This window comes from Chiloscyllium plagiosum, unplaced genomic scaffold, assembly GCF_037043375.1.
Source record: "Chiloscyllium plagiosum isolate Xiang-an unplaced genomic scaffold, Cpla_swu_hap1 HiC_scaffold_8, whole genome shotgun sequence".
Classification (NCBI taxonomy): Eukaryota; Metazoa; Chordata; class Chondrichthyes; order Orectolobiformes; family Hemiscylliidae; genus Chiloscyllium; species Chiloscyllium plagiosum.
The window spans coordinates 79,137,569-79,160,579 of NW_028270146.1; the positions used below are offsets into that span (position 1 = coordinate 79,137,569).

At 39.3% G+C, this 23,011-nt stretch overlaps 1 protein-coding gene across 3 annotated transcripts in view; it reads left to right on the top strand.

Moving 5' to 3' along the window:
• The window catches only part of dph6 (diphthamine biosynthesis 6), a 332,005-nt gene that overhangs the window by 113,138 nt on the left and 195,856 nt on the right, over window positions 1-23,011 (top strand). For all 3 annotated transcript variants that reach the window (XR_015757950.1, XR_006312826.2, XM_043698016.2), the window contains exons 6-8: window positions 10,481-10,542; window positions 16,740-16,834; window positions 19,503-19,596. Coding sequence is in view for 1 of the 3 variants with exons in the window: in XM_043698016.2 (XP_043553951.2) it covers window positions 10,481-10,542; window positions 16,740-16,834; window positions 19,503-19,596 (251 nt within the window). In the remaining 2 variants the exon portion in view is untranslated. The remainder of the gene's footprint in view (window positions 1-10,480; window positions 10,543-16,739; window positions 16,835-19,502; window positions 19,597-23,011) is intronic.

Here is a 23,011-nt window from a genome sequence, read left to right on the forward strand (position 1 = left end):
GTTATTATGATGTGCCGTGTACCCGCACCGTTTATGACGTGGATATTGTGGATCCTCCACCTTTTAGTTGTCTAATTATCCATGACCATTCACGACTAGCTGTAACAAGACTGACAGATTTGAAGAATCTGCTACTCTATGAAGTGAATTTAGCTCACTAATATGGGTAGAGTAGCATGTTTTGTTGTTCTGTGTTACAAGTAGAATGGTGGATGAATGTGGTCAGCAGAATATGCCCTTTGCTAAGGCTGGGGTGTTATGAGTTTTTGAGAGTGTAAATGAAGCTTTAAAAGATTCACATCCAATCAAGTGGAAGGACAATAGGATTTTTAACAAACAACTGAGGGTGCAGTAGATCAGAATATTTGCAAAACATAATTATGAACATTTGTTTTCATCTGAAGTTTGTGTATTTGAATAATTTAAATGTTGCAAGTGTTGAATTTTTCAAATTTGTATCCACTCGATTTTGTTTTCCCCTCCACTCACCTGTCTTGAACTGGTTAGTATTAATACAGCAAAATAGATCACTGAATCATAGATCAGTCAGTTAGAGGGAGCTGATGGCCTAATGGTATTTTTGCTGGACTCTTAATCCAGAGACCCAGGTTCAATTCCCACCACTGGTAGCATTTCAATTATGAATAAGACAGCTTGCTAAAAATGGATTTCTTTGGAAATGGAGTACATGTATTCTACAGCTCTATTTACTATTGCTGATGTAAATAAAAAAACAACTTTTGGGGCGGCATGGTGGCTGAATGGTTAGTACTGATGCCTCACAGCACCAGGGTCCCAGGTTTGATTCCAGCCTCGGGCGACTGTCTGTGTGGAGTTTGCACATTCTTCGCGTCTCTGCGTGGGTTTCCTCCGGGTGCTCTGGTTTCCTCCCACAGTCCAAAGATGTGCAGGTTAGGCGAATTGGCTGTGCTAAATTACCCATAGTGTTAGGCACATTAGTCAGAGGGAAATGGGTCTGGTTGGGTTATTTTTCGGAGGGTCGGTGTGGACTTGTTGGGCAGAAGGGCCTGTTTCCACACTGTAGGGAATCTAATCTAAGAAACAATTACATTGAAAATTTACTGAAAACTGTCATCAGTTTTAATTTTACATGTATGATTTATGTTAGATTTACAAAGCACTGAGGCAAGTTATTATGCTGTATTGGCTGGGGCTAGTTGACTCAACATAGAGAGTTTATCGAACCAGGGAATGTACGTTGCTAAGGCTGGGGTGTTATGAATTTTTGAGAGTGTAAATGAAGCTTTAAAAGATTCACATCCAATCAAGTGGAAGGACAATAGGATTTTTAACAAACAACTCAGACGAGTATCCCGCATTTGTGGACACTGCAGGCCTCAGCACAGCCGAAGTGCAATGGGATAGCCTTGTCCTGGGAGAACAACCTTTTTGATCATGGTATCTCCCCTGCCAGGTCAGAGGTTTGCTCCTTTTATAGATGAAGGCATTTTGTTTTGTTTGTATTTTTTAAATGTGGAGTTTTTTTTGAAGAGTTGCTCAGCAGAAACTGATGAATTAAGTTTGAGTACTTTTTTTAAATAATTTAATCTTTTAACTTTTGCATGGCAAACTGCCTGAAAAACTGGTTAGGACTGATAAACTCACTCAGCTAAAGGGACTAATGATATTTAAGCTGAAAATTTCCCTTCCATGAGCAACAAGGGAAATAACAAGACAGTTTGTGTCAATTCTACGAGCAACAGTTGGAGTTTTGCTTGGAGAAAAGAAATTCTAATTTTCTCCTTGAATTTTAATTCCTGAAGAAGGCCTCATGCCCGAAACGTCGATTCTCCTGCTCCTTGGATGCTACCTGACCTTCTGCGCTTTTCCAGCAACACATTTTCAGCTGTGATCTCCAGCATCTGCAGTCCTCACTTTCTCCTTGAATTTTAATTGCCAAGTTCAGAATCTCATTATCATGCAGGAATTTCCATGCACTCGCAACTCATTATTAACCGAATTTGCCTCATTTCTCTGCAGCTTGCAATTCTCTTCTCCTTCCCTGAGAAACTAAATGGGACCAATTCCCAACAAATTCAGAGAGTGGTTACCTGGTGAAAACACCTCTCCAATTGCTTATTTGGATCATCACCACAATATTCCTGCTCCATGGATACTGTCCGCCTTCATCCTTTGTGCATGCAAATGGGCAATATCAGACCACTTCATCAAGATACCACATTATCATGGCCAGTTTGGATCAACTCTCTCAGTACTTTAGCCCTTCAGAGACAAGTATGACTTGTATGTTTCTGCCAGATCACCTGGCACTCAGATACACAAATACAGCCAATGCGTTGACCCAGGAACCATCTTATGGCTCTTCTTTTCATTTACTTTCCATGTACTTGGAAACTGCTGTGGATTCAGTTTTATTTTCAGCAAAAAGATTACTCAGTGCTTCCTTACTTGCTATGGCTTACATCCTCAGTGGCTTGCACTGATTTATAGTGTAGGTAGGCAATGTGTCATGGTTCAGAGCACTGAACAGTTAAAGGATGGATACATCACTTATGGCACCATGCTGTGCGAATGCCACACCAGCATGTGGCAACATCTTAAACCACTGGCACATTCATGTGCTTCAACTCAATGCCCATGTGTGAAAGTCAAAGGAGACCATCCATTAAGATGATGAGGGGGGGCTACAGTCAATCGGGGGTACCACCACATTCAGTCTAGTGGCTCAACTGATTGCAGTGTGTGGGCAAGCCATGAACAGTTTGCAAAGTCATGGCCCCAGCGTAAATTTGTGATATTAACAGTTTTATAATAGGGCAGAACAGAAATGCAAATGGCTGAAAGTTCAATGGGGTCACAGGTACAGATGGGGGAGTCAGCTTGGGTCTTGAACAGAGTCTGTAAATCAGTTATAAGGGAAACCTTGACATCTTTGATTCCCATATCAGCCTTCCAATATTGAAACAAAATTGCTGCCACCATGTGCAGAGTGGGCAGAGTGTTATTGTTTGCATTTGATGTCCTGTTAGGGGAAAGTTTTGTGCACTCACTGATTCAATATGTCAGCAATCTGGCATCAACTTGCACTTCATTGGAGGGCCGTTCATTGCCCAAAGAAAACATTACAAATTAAAGCCTCAAGCAATCATGATCATTACAGTGTTTGAATTAATTGCCTCCTTGTCATGTCATATAAAGAAATCAAATAGAAGCTAGTTTAAATGTCTCATCTGGGTTTGCTACTTCTCAATTACTTTTTCTGCCTGACATTGGAAAGCAATGTTTCAGAGCTGTTGTATTCACACACTTTGCATGCAAGGACATGGTCTGTTATGCACCAAGGTGGCTTTCCCTGAAAAGGGAGTGCTATCGCAGTATTCCAAAAATGTAGCATGAACACTTTGATTTTACATTGCACACCTGGATAAAGTTACACAACTCGCAGCTCCTCATAGAGGCATGACATTGGCTTCTTTGCAAAGCCTCCATGACACAGTGTGTCAGGGCATAACAACACTTAATTGTGATTGTTCTGATGACTGAGTCCTGAAGTGCTGTTTTCTTTCCAAAATTTCCCACAAACTCTCAGCTCATATCGCGACTGCAGTTGCTTGGTGACTTTGCTTCCCAGGTGCAGTGTAGAAGGAGTGAGCAATTACTACATCTGCTCACCCAAAAAGGACAGCAGTCACCAATGGCTACTACGGTCTTCCAGAGGGAGAGGCAACAGGTGAAGATTCCCCATGTATGCGGAGGAGAATGATGTCTATAGACCTAGCTGTCTTTTTCTACAGCTCTTTGAAACAGTGCAGGCACAGACTAATGATGGTCCAGGTCGCTGTCACCGAACTGTGTCATCTCTCAGAGCAAGACTTGCCTTTGGAAAAAATGGAAGGCATCCCATTCTGGTGTCCGTCAAGGTCTCAGCTGTTAGTTTTGAGGAGTTGTGATCACAGTTACTAAACATAGGATGTCGACCGTTTGCAATCAATTTTTAGATAATTAATTGAGTTTATTAATTAGCCAAAAAATGTGTACAACCATGACAATTAGGGTTGGTTCACTGATTCCAGAGGGGAGACAGATTGATGGTATGAAATATGTCGGTCGTGTTAAATTTATGAAGACAGCCTCCTGCTTTCTAGCCAAGGTGTTAAGGAACTTTTCTCTGGGTCTCTCTCCTGTTCTTCTGGTCAAGCTTCTAAGCACCCTGATGAGGACTGCTTCAAACAAAGACTGTACCCTACCCTCGAGTACTTGCTGGTAAACCTGTTTCCAGAGCAGGTAGCTTACACTACGTCAGTCAGTTACCTGATTCATTTTAGCAATGATCATACACAGCTATACTTGACATCGGATGACCATTATCCCCTGCCCACCTCCACTTGAAGGTTAGTTTTCACTCTTTCCACAAACAAAAACAGTCATATTTTCCAAATCACTGCATTCATAATAGGGTAATGTGGCACCCAGGAAATCTTTTATTTATGCTTTGGAAGGCTAGTTATGACTGTAACACAATTAAGTGATGTCTCAAGCTCCACAGGAAATGCTGAATGCGGAATATTAAAAGCACACCGTTTAAAGGGAACCCCAATTTCCAAAATAGTTGCACTAAATTTTAATGCAAGCAGTTAGGTTCAAAGAGGGAAAAACACTGCCCTCCTTGCACCGTCCTATGCACCTTAAAGGTCCTTGTTAGTAAAGCAAGGAACTAACTTCCCTTTTGGGCCATTTCCTTCAGCATATTCCTACCACACTAAAGAGTGAAGAACAGTTCCTGACCTGCAGCACCTTAAGTGCTGGGGAGCCAGGGTTTAACTGTCATGGTGACAGTGTGAACTGCACAAAGTCCCAGCAAAGACAAGTATTCCCACTTCCCCTGCTGCGTGATTCAATGAGACGGGCACTGAACAGGCTGTTTGGTTAATCAATGAGATGAAGAAAAGCTGATTGCATGAGAAAAGTTGCCATTGGCCATGGCAGACTTGCTGCTATGAATCTGTCAAAATCAGACAGAAAATGTGAAAATTCACCTAATCAACCTCTTCAGAGATGTTGTTACGCACCACTGGAGGGTGTGGGACTTGAATCCAGGCCTCTTGGTTCAGGGATAGGAGCTCTACTTCAGCATCACAAGAGTCCCTAATGTGAAAATTCAACTACATGGGCCTGAAACCTTTCAGCTATGAATTAATTATCCAACAATTTGATGTGTATGAATGTGCTAATTTGAGAGGGACTTGGGTCTTTAGGGAAATGAAAGTTGACTTAAGACAGAGTAACAAAAACTCTTAGAAAGGAAAATAGAAGATGGATTTTTTAAAAAACCAAATACTAATGTTTTTGTGCTCAGTAACACACATTTTATCCATTATGTTGCTGCAGTAAGAAACAGATGTGGTCGTGAAGCAAATAAGTTTAGATTCCTCTAGATTTCAGTGCATTAATATGCTGGAAGAATTGCATTACATCCTAATAAATGTAATTACCCAGTTATATTCTGCAAAATAATGTAATCTACCATTGTCTCTATTCACATCAAAATAAATCACATTTACTTTGAATTTTGAAAAATTAGTCTGACAGTCAAAGTAGCAGTAAAATAAGCAAATTAAAAGTTTGGATGGGTAAAGAATCACAAGATTGTTTTTCTCTGGATTCTCCTTTACTTTCTCTCAAGGAACTCCTTTAATGTTGACACATCCCTGAAGATCCATTGGAAATATTGTCACTGCCTTGGAACTCCCAATATATATTGATTCCATAACCCATTCTGCCTTAATTTAGGGATGACCCCAACATGGATAACAACAGGGTTTTTGTCCAGCAAGATATTATTTATTGGGAACTATCAAAATTGCCAATGCCAATAAATGGTATAAAACCCAGAAACCTGAATAATAACCACACTTGATGGGCTTCAGGATTTATGATGTTCTCTCATGGAACTACAAAGATTATGTAATTTCAGTTAGAAAACCATTTGAAATGTTCCAGAAAGTCAGATCTTTGCATTTTGTCAGAATGTTTGAGGTTATTTTTCCTAATTCACTCACCAGCTTGCTATATTCATTAATACTGGATTCCCATTCATTCATTCATAACCCTTTACTAACCCATTGTTTACTATAACACTGTTTCATTCATTCATTTGCAAAAACCACGTTTTGTAGTACAGTTTACTATTACAATATAGACTAAAATTACAACATCCCTTCATCGTAAATGCTTATTAGGCTTGTTTTTACACCCCTGAACAGGTGTCAGTATTGTAAACAATACCATCCCCATCATATCTGCACGAAACATTATAATATTCATCAGCCCTTACCAACCATCACCCAGACATAAATAGATTACAGAACACCAAACAGTTTCCCCAGTTAGTGTGTACTTGTTAAATACCTTTTACTGCAGCCGTTATCCCTTTAAGAATATAACTGACAAAACAGCACTTCCATGAAATTTGCAAATAGTATACAAATCTCACAACCCAGTGGTAATGAGTTTAATATCCTTTATTCCTTTATTAGGTACAGGTACATTCCTAAATTATTTAGAGCATATAGGCCCAGTATTTTGACGAACATTTACTAACTTAAAAGACAGAAGGACTAGCACCTCGTAGTTATGCAAACAGACCAGGCAAAAGACACTCTTAATCCCATCAGAAGTAGCAGCCAGCACTTAGCACATGTTTTAACCCATTTCCTGTCTCCCAGGACAGAAGCTCCTCAAACCTTTGTGTCCTTTCGATGGTAAATGTAATACCATAGAGAATGGTGTTTTAATATATGTAGTTAAAAATCACACAACAGGTTAGTGTCCAGCATTTGGATGTACTAGCTTTCAGAGCACTGCTCCTTCATCAAGTAGCTGTAGAGCAGGATCATAAGACAGAGAATTTATAGCAAAAGAACGCAGTGTAATGCAATTGAAACAATATATAGAACAAACGTTGGTTGCTGTTAAGTCGTCTTTTAGAATGGGTTTCAAGTTTCAGTTCATTAATATGTAAATCTCAGAACATCTTTTAAGTCACTTGAGATAACTTAAGGTTTTATATAAAAAAGTGACGTCTCAGTTTAAACAATGTATTAAAAGTGTGAGGTTAGAGTGTCTCTGTATGAATATAACATGAATACAACATGAATATAACATTTTATAAATTCCTACTTTGGAAATAGAACCAGTTTGACTCAAGAATGGGATACAGACAGACTCTAACCTCACTCCTTTAATATATTGTCTCAGCTGAGATGTCACCTTTTTTAAAATAAAACCTTAAGTTATATCGCAGTTCTAGGATTTGCTTATTAATGAACCGAAGCCTGCAACCCATTCTAAAAGATGAAAGACTTAACAGCAATCAACATTTGTTCAATATATCATTTCAATTGCACGACACTGTTCTTTTGCTATAAATTCTCTGTCTTATCATCCTGCTCCACAGCTACCTGATGAAGGAGCAGCGCTCTGATAGTTGGTACTTCCAAATAAAACTGTTGGACTATAACCTGGCATTGTGCAATTTTTAACTTTGTCCACTCCAGTCCAACACCGGCACCTCCATATCATTAATCTGTATAATAACTGTATTTTGGGATTCTATTGTGATCTTGAACTTGTGCTACTTGTGGTTTCTGAATAAAACAGGCTATTTTCGCCACTCACTGATTTGGTCATTATTCGAACATGATCCTACATGTTGAAAATGGTCAGTCCCTGGAAATTTAGAATAGAACAATCTGAATAGAATTATGGTGATTTGTATGCTTTAGTTATGAAAATCAGCCGTTACCACCGTAAGATTGGTGCAATGAATGAAGAGTGTAATATAAGCATTGTTATGACTGCAGTCAACTGAATATTTCAGCTTCGGTCACCTGATTATCCAAGACCTCTTAAGAATTAATAATGGCTTTAACAATGTCTAATTTTGACCTAAAATGGCCACAGAGATCTGCACTTGATCATAGATTGAGGCAAGTCCAGGAAACTTAAATGAAATTCACAAAACCAGCCACATTGCAATTAGCTTTTTATCAAGTGGCACAATTCAGAGAGGTATAAAGAAACTCAAATCTGTGTCTCCAGTTTAATTGACATATGTTTGATAAGTTCACACTAACCATCTTAGAAAAACAAAGTGCAGACTCAGGAATACACAAATGAACCTATAGCAACAGAGCAGAGACAAGGAAAAATTGATTTGTAAGCAAGAGCTGGGAGACAGTCTTTCTAATTATCTCTCAATCTCCAACAAAAACCAATGAAAAAGCACCTATTCACTCTTGGCTCAAGATCTACAAAACTTTGCCACTTTGAGGAAACAAAACAATAACTAAACAGTTGGGACAAGTGGTCAATACAGGTACAGTACAATATTTAAAAGACATTTGGATAAGCATATGAATAGGAAAGGTTTGGCGGGATAAGGGCCTACGCAGATAAGTGGGGCTAGTTTGGTTTGGGAGCATGTTCAGCGTGGACTAATTGGACTGAAGATTCTATGACTCTATGATCTCAAGGGATCACAGACTTGAAATTGCAGCTGCCTTTATCTTCCTGTCTGTTTTTAAAATTAATTCGCGCAGTGTTGGGCATCGCTGACTGGGCCAGAATTTATTGCTTATCCCTAGTTGCCCTTGAGAAGGTGATGATGAGCTACCTTCTTGATCTGTTGCAGTCAATGACGTACGTCAACTGATGATGCCCTTGGGGAGGGGGTTCCAGGAGTTTGACCAAATGACACTGAAGGAATGGCAATACACTTGAGAGTAAGGATGGCTGGTGGCTTGGAGGGGAACTTGCAGATGGTGATATTCTTATTTGTCTGTTGACTTTGTCCTTTGAGCTGGTAGTGGTCATGGGTTTGAAAGGCACTGTTGAAAGAATCTTAGGGAATTTCTGTAGGGAATCTTTTAGATGATACACACTGCTGCTACTGAACATTGGTGGTGAAGAGGGGAATGCTTGTGGATGCGGTGCCAAGCAAATGAGCTGCTTTGTCCTGGATACTGTCAAGCTTCTTGCGTGTTGGTAGAGCTGCACTCATCCAGCCAAGTGGGGAGTATTCCATCAAATGTCTGATTTTGCCTTGTTGAGCCTATAAAGGTGGTAGGGAGAGAGGAGATGTAGGACTCAGTGCAGGAATCCTATCCTCTGACCTGCTCTTGTGGCCACAGTAAATCATACAGTTGTTCCAGTTCTGTTTCTGGTCACTGGTAACCCCAAGGATAGTGTGTTAGTAACAGCATTGAGTGTAAAATCGCAGTGGTTAGATTCTTGTTGGAGATGGTAATTGCCTGCTACTTGTGTGGCTTGAATTGAAGGGTGCCACTTGTCCAGGTTTTGCTGCATTTGAACATGGATTGCATAATAGCAGAGGGGTCATGAATGGTGCTAAACATTGTGTGATCATCAACAAACATCCCACTTATGACCTTACAATGGAGAGCAAGTCATTCATGAAGCAGCTGATGATGGTTAGGTCTGAAACGCTAGCACGAGAAACTCCTGGAGCTGACATGACCGAGCATCAACAACCACAACTGTCTGCCTTTGCGCCACATATGCTTCCAACCAATGGAGAGAATTTCCCCAGATTCCCACTAACTCTAGTTTTATTAGGGCTTCTTCTTACCATGCTCAATCAAATGCAACCTTGGTGTTAAGGGCAGTCACTCTCGCTTCATCTCTGGAATTTAGCTCTTTTATCCATTTTTGAACCTTTACGCACCCTAACCCTACCTTTTGGAGCTTACTATCTATATGTGTTTTATGTAGCGCCTGTTTTCAGGGCAGTAAATATTAAAATTCCACTTTCTTTCTCCCAAGAAATCCTTACAATTTGGCCCCTTTTATTTTAGTGAGCTAATTCTTTTTTTAAAAATTGAAATGTTATAGCTGCATTCTAAAATAAAATTGTTGCAATTAACCTAGATGTTTAAAACGATCGGTGTTAATGCCACTCTCTCACCTTCTCCACCTTACCTGACCATAAGCAGGATTGACATATGTCTAATAAAATGTACTGTCTCTTTTACATATCAGTTGCAGCATTTGAATGAAGAAATGCATTAAAAATGTATCGAGCCATTTTTATTCTTTGATTGGTCACCTTCCTTTAACTTGGTCTTGATGTGTTTCACCACTAGGGATTATTTTAAGCTGTAAGGTTTTCTGTGGTCTACCAGGTAGTTTTCCTTATGTTGACTTTTGCCTCTTTTAATTTTATAAAACAGTCTGGTAATTTATAACATGTCTTTACATTTCAAGTTTATTGCACTTTATCTGGAATTATATTATACACTTAACTGATCACAGTCAGCAATGCTCAATGTAATGACCAGATCATCTTGCTTTGACTGTATAGCTCATTGATTCTTGTTGTCCTCTTCTTTCTCAAAAGTTTTTCTGTTGTATTTGTAACAAAATGTTTCATAATCACTTCATAAAGTTGGTTTTTTTAAAGTTTGTTTTTTTTTGGCAGGTCTAGATCCAGAAAAGCATCTTGGGAAGACATTGGATCAGGTAGAACCATATCTCAAACAGGTAAGTTTGTCTCCATATTTGAAGAGTAAAGGAAGAAGTTGCATTAAATAGGAGCCGTTGTTTAGTTTAAGCAAGCTGAAATGCTTTCAACCAGATCAATCCTGATTCAATTCCATGAGCTGTAACTTTAGCTAACAGCGTCTGAAGAAGAACTCTATCAGATGCCTTCTGGAAGTTCATAAAAATAAGATCCATGAACATGTGGCATTGACTATTACCTCGGTCACTTCTAAAAATCCATTCATCATTCGTCAAGTAGGATCTATCTTTTAATCTGTGTCCGATCAGCTGAACATTTTCAGTGTTTAGTCACTGTCCCCTTAATTATGAAATGGAGTCATTTCCTGTATTAAAATATAGGGAACATAAAATGTTGAATGGCATTTCAGCTGATAAGAATTAAGTTGCAGCAATGTTTTGAAAGTGGAAGAAGTCATGTATACCTTAAACTTTGTGAATAGATGTTCATTTTCACAAACTACATCAAAAACAAAAATTGGTATAAAAGCTCAGCAAGTCTGGCAGCATCTGTGGAGAGAAATCAGAGTTAATATTTCAGGTTGAGTGAACCCTTCCACAGAACCCTCAGTTTCTGTAAAAAAGCAAATTACTGAAATCTGAAACCAAAAGAGAAAATGCTGGAAAATCTCAGCAGGTCTGGCAGCATCTTTAAGGAGAGAAAAGAGCTGATGTTTCGAGTCTAACTGACCCTTTGTCAAAGCTGGTCAGCATTTTCTCTTTTGCCCTCAGTTTATGTTTTTGATTCTGATTTACAGCATCCACAATTCTTTCAGTTTTTATAATGTACAGCATGTTGCCAATTAGTTATTGAGCAATCTGTTCAATTTTGTTTGGACTAAATTTCTATTTTACTGCATTTATCTTAAGTCGAACTTTTAGAAGGCCAAGTTATTACAAAAATCATAGTTATCTATGTCAATATTTTACTCTCCAAAGCAAAAAAAACATGAAAATACAATTTTCTCAGCACTGGCCTGTATACCAAAATTGAAATATCTGAAACTTCAGCGTCATTGGCAGGGACAAAACACAGTCTTCCAAAGCATCGGTTAAAGGACCTAGAAAGCGGCTGATCTTTGCCACACTTGTCCTTTTAATGTTGGGATTTGCACAAATCTTTATCAAAACTGGGCCTGCCTCCACCATACTGCTGTTTCCTAATTCCATCATATCCCCAAGCCACCACCCACATGAGCTTGGGACCATTGTGCCTGTTACTGAAGGTAACAATGACTGAAGCCACTGATTCCCTGCTCCCAGCCATGCCCCTTAGCGACAAGAGTAAGGAATCAATGCGTTCCCCAAACACAACCGCCACCACCATGGGGCAGACCAGGAATCTAGCCAGGATAGTGGTGAATAACTGAAGCTGCATCAAGATGGAAGGGTTCCTCTTGACTCAGGACTGGGCTCCTCCACCTGTAAGGTTGCTTTCTGTCTCAGTTCTTGTCCTCAGTCCCTTCTTTCTCCTGGACGAAATTCAGGCCCAGCCTCAATGTGCATTCACCTCATTCCAGCAGGCTGAATGAAAACTTCCCTTGGTCTGCTCCATCAACTTTCCTTCGGGTCCTTAATGGCTTCTCTGGTCACATAATCCCTCCCTCTCACCTATGACTGCTGCTCCATGCAGTGGTGCTGTCTTTTGAGGAGCAGTCAGATTGGGAGGGAGGGAACCTGTGACTGGAGGAACTGGACAGACAAGATCTCTGACTGGAGGAACACCATCACAGTAACTGTGTCTCTCTCGTGTGCATGGTAGAGTTTTGACTTTATAATGTCTTAAACAAATCTCTGTTTAGACTTGGCCTCCAAAGAATGTGCACAGTTTTGGTTTGGTCTTAAGATCAAAACATTAAAAGCTCCTCTTTGCAAGTAATGAGGAAAAAGGTGACTGAATTAAGAAAAAAATTTAGCTAATTTGCCTTTCATAGTCTCCTTAATTATTGCAAGTATTTTATCTTCTCAATACGTAAATCCTAACCTCTATAAATTTGTTACCTCTCCTCCCAATTTTAGAGTAATTAGAAATTTTTAAGTTTTAAGAAAAATAAAATCTAGTTCACTGCATCAGAATTGTCTCTAAAACAAGCAATATCTGTCCAGAAGAAATGGGACATGAACTGCAACTGTGACTGCAACTGCTACATGGGGTTGTATGGTTTATGTGCAATTCCAGAAATTCTAGATTACTCTTAAAGAGGTACACTCCCTCAGATTTTTTCCCTGCACTGATCATTGGGTTTCTTTCATATGTATTTGTATAACTGCATTTAAAAAAAATTCTAACAACATTAGGGACTTTAGATGCCTTCCGAATGGAAAAATAAAAAAATTGCTGTTTCCACAAAAATAATATTTTTTATGATTAGTGTCTGCTGTATCTCAGTCTACGTCCTGGAACATTGGAATTACATTTGCCAGCATCAGTCATGCAGAAAAATAAACAATAGAAACAGCATTCCAGGAGGATGATCAATTTCTGCAGAGGTTACCACTTTGCTGGATGATTTAGAATCAGCAGATTATCTGTGAAAAGTGCACCGAGATGATTATTCTTCTGAATTATTCCAACATTTCAGAATGACCCTTTGTGAAGGAAGAATGGATAAACAAATTATTTCCACCTTTATTGAGGTGCTTAGGAAGGATCTTCCAAACATTCTATCCCCTCTAGATCAGATCTGCTTAGGTTTATAACCTGTTGAATGTCACAGTTCTAATTACTGTATTTGCAAAGTCCCTAGATCTGCGACCTCTGGTTAATATTTCTTTAGAGGCCGTTTACTTTGCTTTCCATTTCTATAGCCATACTAAATGCCCATTTACCATGATGGCAGTGCTCAATCTAAATTGTCAGTAATTTTTAACTTTTCAGTTTTCCACCTTGACTACTGCATTATTTTAAAGATTCCTTTAGCCCATCAAGTGTTTTAAGTTTTGCCCATTCAGTGTTCAATGTGTGCAATTTCCTGCAGGGGTCAGTCTCTTTGTTATTGATGTCTTTTTAATTGACCTGGAGATGTTATTACGTACCTCAAGAGCAGCGCCTGTTGCTCCAAAAGAAGGGAACTACCACTGTGCCTCAAGAGCCCTATCCTTACATCCTTCGCTTTCCAATTGTCTGCATTTCATGCCTTCTCAGCCCTACCATGATTGATAGAGCTTCCAATATTTCTGGCTCTGTGCTTTGGAAGTTTCTTCTTACACTGTTCCACATTGCTGCATCTCCACTTTGAAATCACCCTTTTCAACCTCTCCTTGAGCTACTATCCTTAGTCCTTCTGACTCCTGTTGGAGTCTTATTCCTGATTTTGAAACACTTTGAGATGTTATATTGCTCTGAACTTAAATAATGTAAGTTGGTGCAATCTTTGCTATTGATTATTGCAGAAGAAGTAGGACACCTTTATGATGATAGTGCCTTAATGTTCTCTGATAAGAGAAACAGTGAAGGTGCAACCCTGTTATATTCCTAAAGAGGTGCTAATACTTCACTGATTTTCTAAGAGAAAAAAACTGCAGATTGAATTGTACTCTCATTCCCCAGTGTTACAGATGATTATTTTTAGTATTGACCTAGGCCTTAAAAAATTGTATAGATAAATTGGGAGCCATAAACCTTGGCAGTTATAGTAGAGCTTCCACAGGATGAGTAGACACATGATAAAAGTGAGAGTTATAGAGAAAACCTATCAGCAAACTCAATCTCTCTTGCATCGTTTATTCATTTTCTTAAACAGAAGGTGAGATGGGTGGTGGGATGTGGTATTTGGTTATCTTCAGATGAAGAGTGATTTCTCCAAGGGAATTGAGAATTACAGTTATTTTCCTGTATGCTACCATAGCTCAAATGGAATAGCATAATTAAGGGTTGATGCAGCCTTGGTTAGAATGTTTGCAAGTCAAGTGGGAAAATTTAGCAAAAGTTTGCTGGATAAATCGGTGTGTTGTTGGCTGAAGTTATTCGTTAATCAAGTCACAATAGCACTTAAAAGCCTTTCTAGATACTTTGTCTGAAAAAGTGGCATAACTCTTAAGGATTACAAGAACCTGGTTCAGGGTCTCATTTGTCCAACCAGGCGATCAATGTTGATTAAGGAGAGTCAATAGTAGGCTTGATTTGTCAAATGAGTATCGTCATAGATGTGCTGTATCTCATTGCATTAAAACAATTAAAATAGCTCAAAGTTTGTGAGAAGATTTGTAGCTCGGGTGCTCGTTGTTGTGGTTCTGTTCGCTGAGCTGGGAATTTGTGTTGCAGACGTTTCGTCCCCTGTCTAGGTGACATCCTCAGTGCTTGGGAGCCTCCTGTGAAGCACTTCTGTGATGTTTCCTCCGGCATTTATAGTGGTTTGAATCTGCTGCTTCCGGTTGTCAGTTCCAGCTGTCTGCTGCACTGGCAGGTATATTGGGTCCAGGTCGATGTGCTTATTGATTGAATCTGTGGATGAATGCCATCCTCTAGGAATTCCCTGGCTGTTCTCTGTTTGGCTTGTCCTATAATAGTAGTGTTGTCCCAGTCGAACTCATGTTGCTTGTCATCTGAGTGTGTGGCTAGTAAGGATAGCTGGCCGTGTCGTTTCGTGGCTAGTTCGTGGCCAACTAGCCACGAAACGACACGACCAGCTATCCTTACTAGCCACACACTCAGATGACAAGCAACATGAGTTCGACTGGGACAACACTACTATTATAGGACAAGCCAAACAGAGAACAGCCAGGGAATTCCTAGAGGCATGGCACTCATCCACAGATTCAATCAATAAGCACATCGACCTGGACCCAATATACCGGCCAGTGCAGCAGACAACTGGAACTGACAACTGGAAGCGGCAGATACAAGTCACTATAAATGCCGGAGAAAACATCACAGAAGCACTTCACAGGAGGTCCCAAGCACTGAGAATGTCACCTAGACAGGGGACGAAACGTCTGCATCACAAATTCCCAGCTCGGTGAACAGAACCACAACAATTAAAATAACTATTTAGGGAATATATGACATTTTCCATCTTGCTTGGTCTTTTCCTAATGTGCTGAAAATGTGTTGCTGGAAAAGCGCAGCAGGTCAGGCAGCATCCAAGGAGCGGGAGAATCGACGTTTCGGGCATGAGCCCTTCTTCAGGAATGGCTCCTGCTCCTTGGATGCTGCCTGACCTGCTGCGCTTTTCCAGCAACACATTTTCAGCTCTGATCTCCAGCATCTGCAGTCCTCACTTTCTCCTTTTCCTAATGTGTGTGTGGACATACTGATTGATGATGACAAAGGAGCAAGAAATTTTGTGATGCATAAGACACTGATGTAAATATGTATTAGGCCTAATGGACTAATGTGTTAACACGATATGAAAACCAAATATCACCTGTTGCATTGACTTACAGGACCAGACCCGCTTCTTTTGAACTAGATCTTCACCTATCATCCGTCCTGAATTACCTCAGTTGCTCTCCAAAGGAGGGAAGGCTGTCTTTCCAAAATAGATAAAGGAAGCCAATAATCAACTCTTCTCCTTCATATTGATAGCTTGAATCAGAAAATCTGGGATTTGCTGGAAGAAGGTGTCTTCAAAGACATCTTCCACTTGGCCTGTTTATAACAGTAAATGGAAAATATTTGCCCTTTGATGGCAAGACCATAAGAACAAGTCCCCTACTGTTTATGGTTTTCCTGTAATTCTAGACTACTTCAGTAGTCTGATTGATTTTAAGTTGAAACCCAGCTCAGCTGGAATGCATGTTACAGCCAACGCATCTTTTCACATTTCTATCCAACTTAACCCAGTGGCTGTACATTCTGTGCTGTCATACTTTATGAGAGGATTTGACTAGATGATAGAGAATTTTGATAACAAAGAAATGTTTAATGTTGAAGTCTTATTCTTTAAAATATTCATAATTAGTGTTTTGAAGACTGCATGCAGGGGAAAGTGTATTACTGTTCTGTGATGCCATTGATCTTGTTTCTTCTATTTAAAAAAAGAACCTCTAGGCTGTATATTGAAAAAAAAACATGCTGATCATCAAAATTAAAATAGTTCCACTTTTGAACATGTATCACTAAGGGCCACAGTAACAAAATTGTTTCATCAGGAAACAGCATAGTATGAGTAATATCTTGGCACTGATTTTTATTACGAGAAATGTTTATTCGCAAATATATGGTTTTGTTATTGCAGATTTCTCAGAAGTATGGAGTACATGTTTGTGGAGAAGGTGGAGAGTATGAAACCTTTACACTGGATTGTCCCTTATTCAAGAAGAGGATAGTTATGTGAGTGGTGTTTCCTCATTAGAATACTCTGTTTCACTACATCCATGCATTTTTGCGCAAAGGCAAATTGTTATCGGGGAGAAAAATACTGGTTGACTGACCTTCTGTTTAATAAGATTTCTTTTGCATTTAATTATAATGCTCATTTGTTTTTCTCTGCCAGGATTGTTTTGATTGGTCAAGTTGAGAGCAATGCAATAACTCGGAGTAGTGGTAGGTTATTCATCCCCTTCAGCCTGCTCTGATGGTTAATGAGATCATAAACTGATCTGATTGTAGCCACAACTTCATTTTCCTGTTTGCTGCCATAACTGTTGACTCTTTTCTTTATCAGCCTTGAGTATTTTCAATTACCCAGTTCCCATTGCTCGCTGGGGGAGAGAACTCCACAATTTACGGATCCTTTGACATCTAAACTGTCTCTCCACAAGGAGGAATGTTCTCTTGGCATCCGCCATGAAAAGTCCCCCTCAGGATCTTACATATTTTAATGAAATCACCACTCATTATTCTAAACTCTGATGAGTACAAGTCCAAGCAGTTCAACCTTTCTTCATAAGATATGCCATTCATCCAAGAATGATTCAAGTGAATTTTCTCTGAATGGCTCCTAATGTAATGATACCCGTTTTTTAAATGAGGAGGCCCGGAGAAGCAGTGATTAACTCAGTTGTAACAAACTTTGATTGTGGTTTCATACAAAATTGTTTTAAAACTTAGGAAAGAATTTTGAATGCAAAATCACATCTAGTCTATCATCCTAATGGGAACTTTGTAAATGGACCATCCTTGATTGATTGCCTGGTGGGTGTAAAATTGGTCAGTGTACTCAGTTATGTCCAAGGCTGGGTTACTCCCAACTTTATAGCTCATGAGAGAGCTCACCTCTACCCAATAAAATTCTGCCACATGTTGCATTGTAGTACCAGAGCAAAAGGGTATCACAGAAAGGGTGTAGAATATTCTGCAACCGGAAGAGAGTAAGCCCAAAGTTGTAGTCAGTGTCCCTATCAACAGCATGAAAGAGGTGGCCTTTAGATCCAAATGTATCAGATTTTCAGGAGCGAGGAGAGATATTAAGATAAACATGTAAGTAGCAATTCCTGGATTACTTCCAGTGGAATGCATCAATGAGAGTAGAGACACAAAAGTAAAGAGGATCAATGTATAGCTTGAGACATATTACAGGAAGGCAGGCTTTAGATTCTTGTGACATCAGTTCAAGGACAGTGGGCATTCTGATTGCAGCTTTGATGGGCTGTGGCCAACATTTCTGTGGAGAAGTTTGCAAGTGTAATTGGGAGGATTAAATTACATTGGTAAGGGCTGGTAGCAAGATAGTGAAGGTAAAAAGAGATAATGTGCATAAAGGCATGAGTGTCAGGCAGTACCAGAGAAGGAATATCATTCAGTATTAGAAAGGGAATAGGAATGACTACAAGAACTACAAAGACACAATAAAAGAGTGCTATGAATCAGGTGACTGAGCGACAAATGGCAACAGATGTGGGATCATGATATATTAGCACTAAGGAAATGTGGCTTAAAATAGTTAGGAGTGTATCCTTAATATTCGAGGATAGAATGGTTTCGGGGAAAATGTGGGAGGGGCTGGCAATACTGATTAGTAAATACATTGTTGAAATGGGAAGAGCATTTCTTTCAGGGGACTAGGACACCCTCCATTTGGTCAAAGTTGAGAAACAGTAACATGTAAGATCATACATTGAACGATGGAGTGTACTTTAGATAATTGTAAATATTGAGAGAGAGCTAGTGGGGCAAATTTACAGGAGAATTGTAGAGACCTGCAAGAAATAAAAAGTGGTAATACTGGGATATCTAATCAATTATCTAAATGGTTTGTTATCTAAATCAATTAGTATAATGTAGAACAAAGGGAAAGGAGGGGGAGAAATTTCTAAAATATGTTTGTTTCAGTGATCGCTTTGTAGAACGTGTTGCAGGCAGATCTACTTACGAAATGGAAACTGATAAGACATAATTCAGATGAGATGAGATTCCAAAAGGAAGCATAGCCTTTCAAATCTAGGACACTGAAAAAGGCAAACTATCCAGCAGTAATAAATATGTATAACAGGGAGAGAGAGAGAGAGCACCAAAGCTGGAAAAAAGCAAATTTAAAAAAAAACAAGTAAAAATAAAGCCTTGTGGTTTTTAAGCTGTGCCTTTCAACAGGATAAAGAATGCGGAATCTGGAATTGGATAGAAGTCATAAGCAAAGTTAACAATCTCTTAAACTAATTTTTTCAAAAATTGCTAAATTGAACCTATTTCCCTGCTATATATCGACATTTTTGAAAATGCTCCTTTCTCTAAATTTGGCTTGATGGAGAAACTCGATACAAGTTTCCTGTCCGTTCTGTTTTTGTTCAGTTGGCAGAAATAGTTTCTTTGTACCAAACAAAAACTTATAACAGTAAATGTGAACAGGACAATTGTACAATATGTAGGATTTAATCTTAATGTAGCAGAATTTATGTAGTTCTGAAACCAAAGTTAAAACTCAATGGATTCAGAATGATCTTAGTATTTGCCATTCGGTATTTGCCAGTAATAATGCATGCTGCACAGTTGGAGTTGTCAATATGTTTTGTTCTGGTGATTTTACTGATGTGTTCTACAATTATACCTATTATTTTTTCAGTGATTCCTCAGAAATAGTTGTACATTCTGCTGATGCATTTGCACCTGTGGGCTACCTCAGATTATTAAAGTTGCATCTGGTGGATAAACCCAATGTGAGTTACTGTTATGTTATTTCATTGGATGAATGCTTCATTATCTACACTGAAATATCATGTAGTTAAGAGAGTGTTTGATGTATTTTGAGTAATTTTAGAAGTTTTCTTTCGGGAATAGTGCTAAGTTTGATGAAGTTCACATTATTTTGACTGAATACAGAAATTCTGGTTTTGTTCAGAAATAGCGGCTAAGTATGATAACGAAACAAACATTCAATTCTTACTTGAATGAAGGAACTCAGTGATGCACAGAGTGGTGGTTATTAAGTTATCACAGATGTTGCTTGTTTATATCATAAATAAATATTTAACATTGCACTGTAGAATACAATTTTCCAATTGCTCACACTTGGATGAGCTTAAATTCCTAATCTGCCTCCTCCTGAGGTTCTCATTATCACAGAAGTCTGGCTTAAGCAAATTTGACTCATTCAATATAATATCAAGAAGCAGCTGAGAACACTAAGGACCATGAAGCCATAGGTCCTGACAATCTATTGTCTCGGGTGCTAAAGACTTGGGACAAACTGCTCCACAACCAAATTATTCCAGTATAGCTACAAAATTGGTATTTACCGAGAAAGTGGAAAATTAGCCTTGTCCGCTTAAAAAAGAGAACATCCATTCCAGCCAGTTACCATTTCTATTCTGATTCATCAGCAAAGTGGGGAAAACTGTCACCATCAGTGCTATTAAGTGTCAGTTACACCAACATCCTGCTCAATGATGCTCAATTTGAGTTTTGCTTGAACAACTTAGCTCCAGATCTTATTTACTCCTTGGTTCTAGCATGAATAAAGGGGATGAATTCCAGAGGTGACATGAGAGTGACTGTTCTTGTAATCAAGGCAGCATTTGAATGACTGCATCCCAACAAACCTGAGTAAAATTCAGAATCAGGACAGAAACTGCACACAGATAGATACCATGATGAGCATCAAGGTTTTGGTTGTTGGAGCCAATCACTTCTGCTCTAGAAACTTTCAGTAAAAGTTCATTAGAGCAGTGTCCTAGTCCTAAGCTTATATAAATGGTTCATGACTAGCCTTCCCTCCATCATAAGGTCAGAAGTTGGAGTGTTTGTTGATTACACAGTGCTCAGTTCCATTGAAGCTGTCCATATACTGAAGCAGACTGCACCTGGATACAAAAAGAATCTGGAAAACTTTCAAACTTGCCTATTGACTGGCGAACAATGCTTATGCTACGCAAGTGCCAATTTCTAATTGTGTTCAAGCGAAAGTCTAACAATCTCTCCTTGACACTTGATGACAGTGCCACCTTTGGTGACCACTGATCAGGGGCTGAACTGAGCCAGCTACTGTGAGTACAAGAGCAGGTTTCAGGCTAGAAATTCTGTGGCAAGTGTATCAACACCTGACCCACCAAAGCCTGTCCAACTTCTACAAGGCACAGGTCAGGAGTGATGTGATCTCAAACTGCTGTTGTGTAATGTACTGTTGCGCAGACGTGTGGAGGCTGTGTAAATATAACCTTTAGGGGCGGCACGGTGGCTCAGTGGTTAGCACTGCTGCCTCACGGCACCAGTTTCCTGGGTTCGATTCCCGCCTGTCTGTGTGGAGTTTGCACATTCTCCCCGTGTCTGCCTGGGTTTCCTCCCACAGTCCAAAGATGTGCAGGTCAGGTGAATTGGCCATGCTGAATTGTCCATAGTGTCAGGGGTGAATGTAGGGGAATGGGTCTGGGTGGGTTGCTCTTAAGAGGGGCAGTGTGGACTTGTTGGGCCGAAGGGCCTGTTTCCACACTGTAGAGAATCTAATCTAATCTAATTTCCTATTTGCCTCAATGAATGCAGTTCCAACAACATTCAAGCTTGATACAAACCAGGAAAAGCAATCCTTTTGATTGGCACCAGATCCACAATTTTAATTATTCGATCTAGCCATTCCTATCACACAGTAGCAGCAGTAAATGTTACCTCTAAGCTGCACGGTAATGCCAGTGCTGGGAAGCTCCATGCAGGAGGATCGGTATGCCAATAAGTGGTTTCCACTTCCATTACCGCACATGGACATCAGAGGTACACATGACGTAATGAAATATTACAGGGACGGTTGGCAGCAATGCTTTACTGCAGTAGCTTGCCTGGACTATTTTGAAATCCCTTCTAAGCTTGGGGATTCCAAGACCCAGAAGAGAAGTGCTTATAGGAGTATTACCCCCTCAAGTTCCCTTTCAAGTCACTCATCATTCTGAAACCACACCAACATTCTTCACTATTGTTGATTCAAATTCCTGCACCTCCTGAACTGCGCTGTGGGAGCACCTCGTAGACATCAACAGCAGTGTTTCAGAAGGCTGGGTAATCAACATCACCATTTTGAGGACATTTAATAAAAAGTAATAGATGTTAGTTGTATCAGCAAAACCCATATCCCATGAATGAAAATAGTTTACTTAAGAAGAATTGATTCTGTCACCTTTTCAATGATGGAATTCAATTGTACTTTGCCTTTCCCAACTGAGTGACTGGAAAGGTCAGGACATTTATTTTTTAAATCCTCATTAAGACCACTCCTTAGGTAAGAACTCTATATACCTAAAGAGAGCCCGTTTATGTCTATCTAGTAATCCTTCCGTGCCATTTTTAAACATCTAACTAATTTGTTTTTAATAGTATCATATGTTGAAAATTATGTCAAAGTAGATTTGTCAGCCACAATAGTGCCCCCCAAAAACATTTTTAATTTTGCCTGTTTTCAGCTTCTCATATTTTTGGGTGAAACTGTGTAGTATTGTCTAATGAAGGAGTTTATCCTGCATTGTTACATTGAATGTAGAGCATAGAAAAGGCCCTTTGGTCCAATTAGCCTGTCATATTGTTTCCACTCCATGCAACCCTCCTCTCATGCTCCTTCATCTAACCCAGTCAACAAAATCTTTACTTCTTTATCCACCTCATGTCCATACTTAGCTTCATAATTGTCTGTAGTTCCAAATTACATCCAGTGCAAGTAGGGATTTTGCAAACTTTTATGCTAGTTATATAAAAGCAATTGCCCCATTACAAAGCTGGCCACAGCTCCATTTCAGATTAATCACCATAGTGAGTTTTCACTAATTGTCCCATTGGCAGACCTGCAAGGAGGCTCATAAAATTCAGCTGGGGAATATTTAAATGAAAGGTCACTAATAGGCACATTTTAAGAGCTTTATTTTAATTTACTGAAGATCTGTCGCGTGCATACTGATCAAACTAGCAAATGATTCTGAATAGTTTTTAGTCATTTTCAGTTATTTAAAATTGGGTTACTCACATATGATGGGCCAGGCACTCTGATTTAAAGTGCTTATTTTTGGCAGAAATCTATTTTCAGCTGTATTAATAAATCTTCATCAGGGTACCTCTGAAACATATCAAGGAATATTATCTAATGCATATTTTATTAAT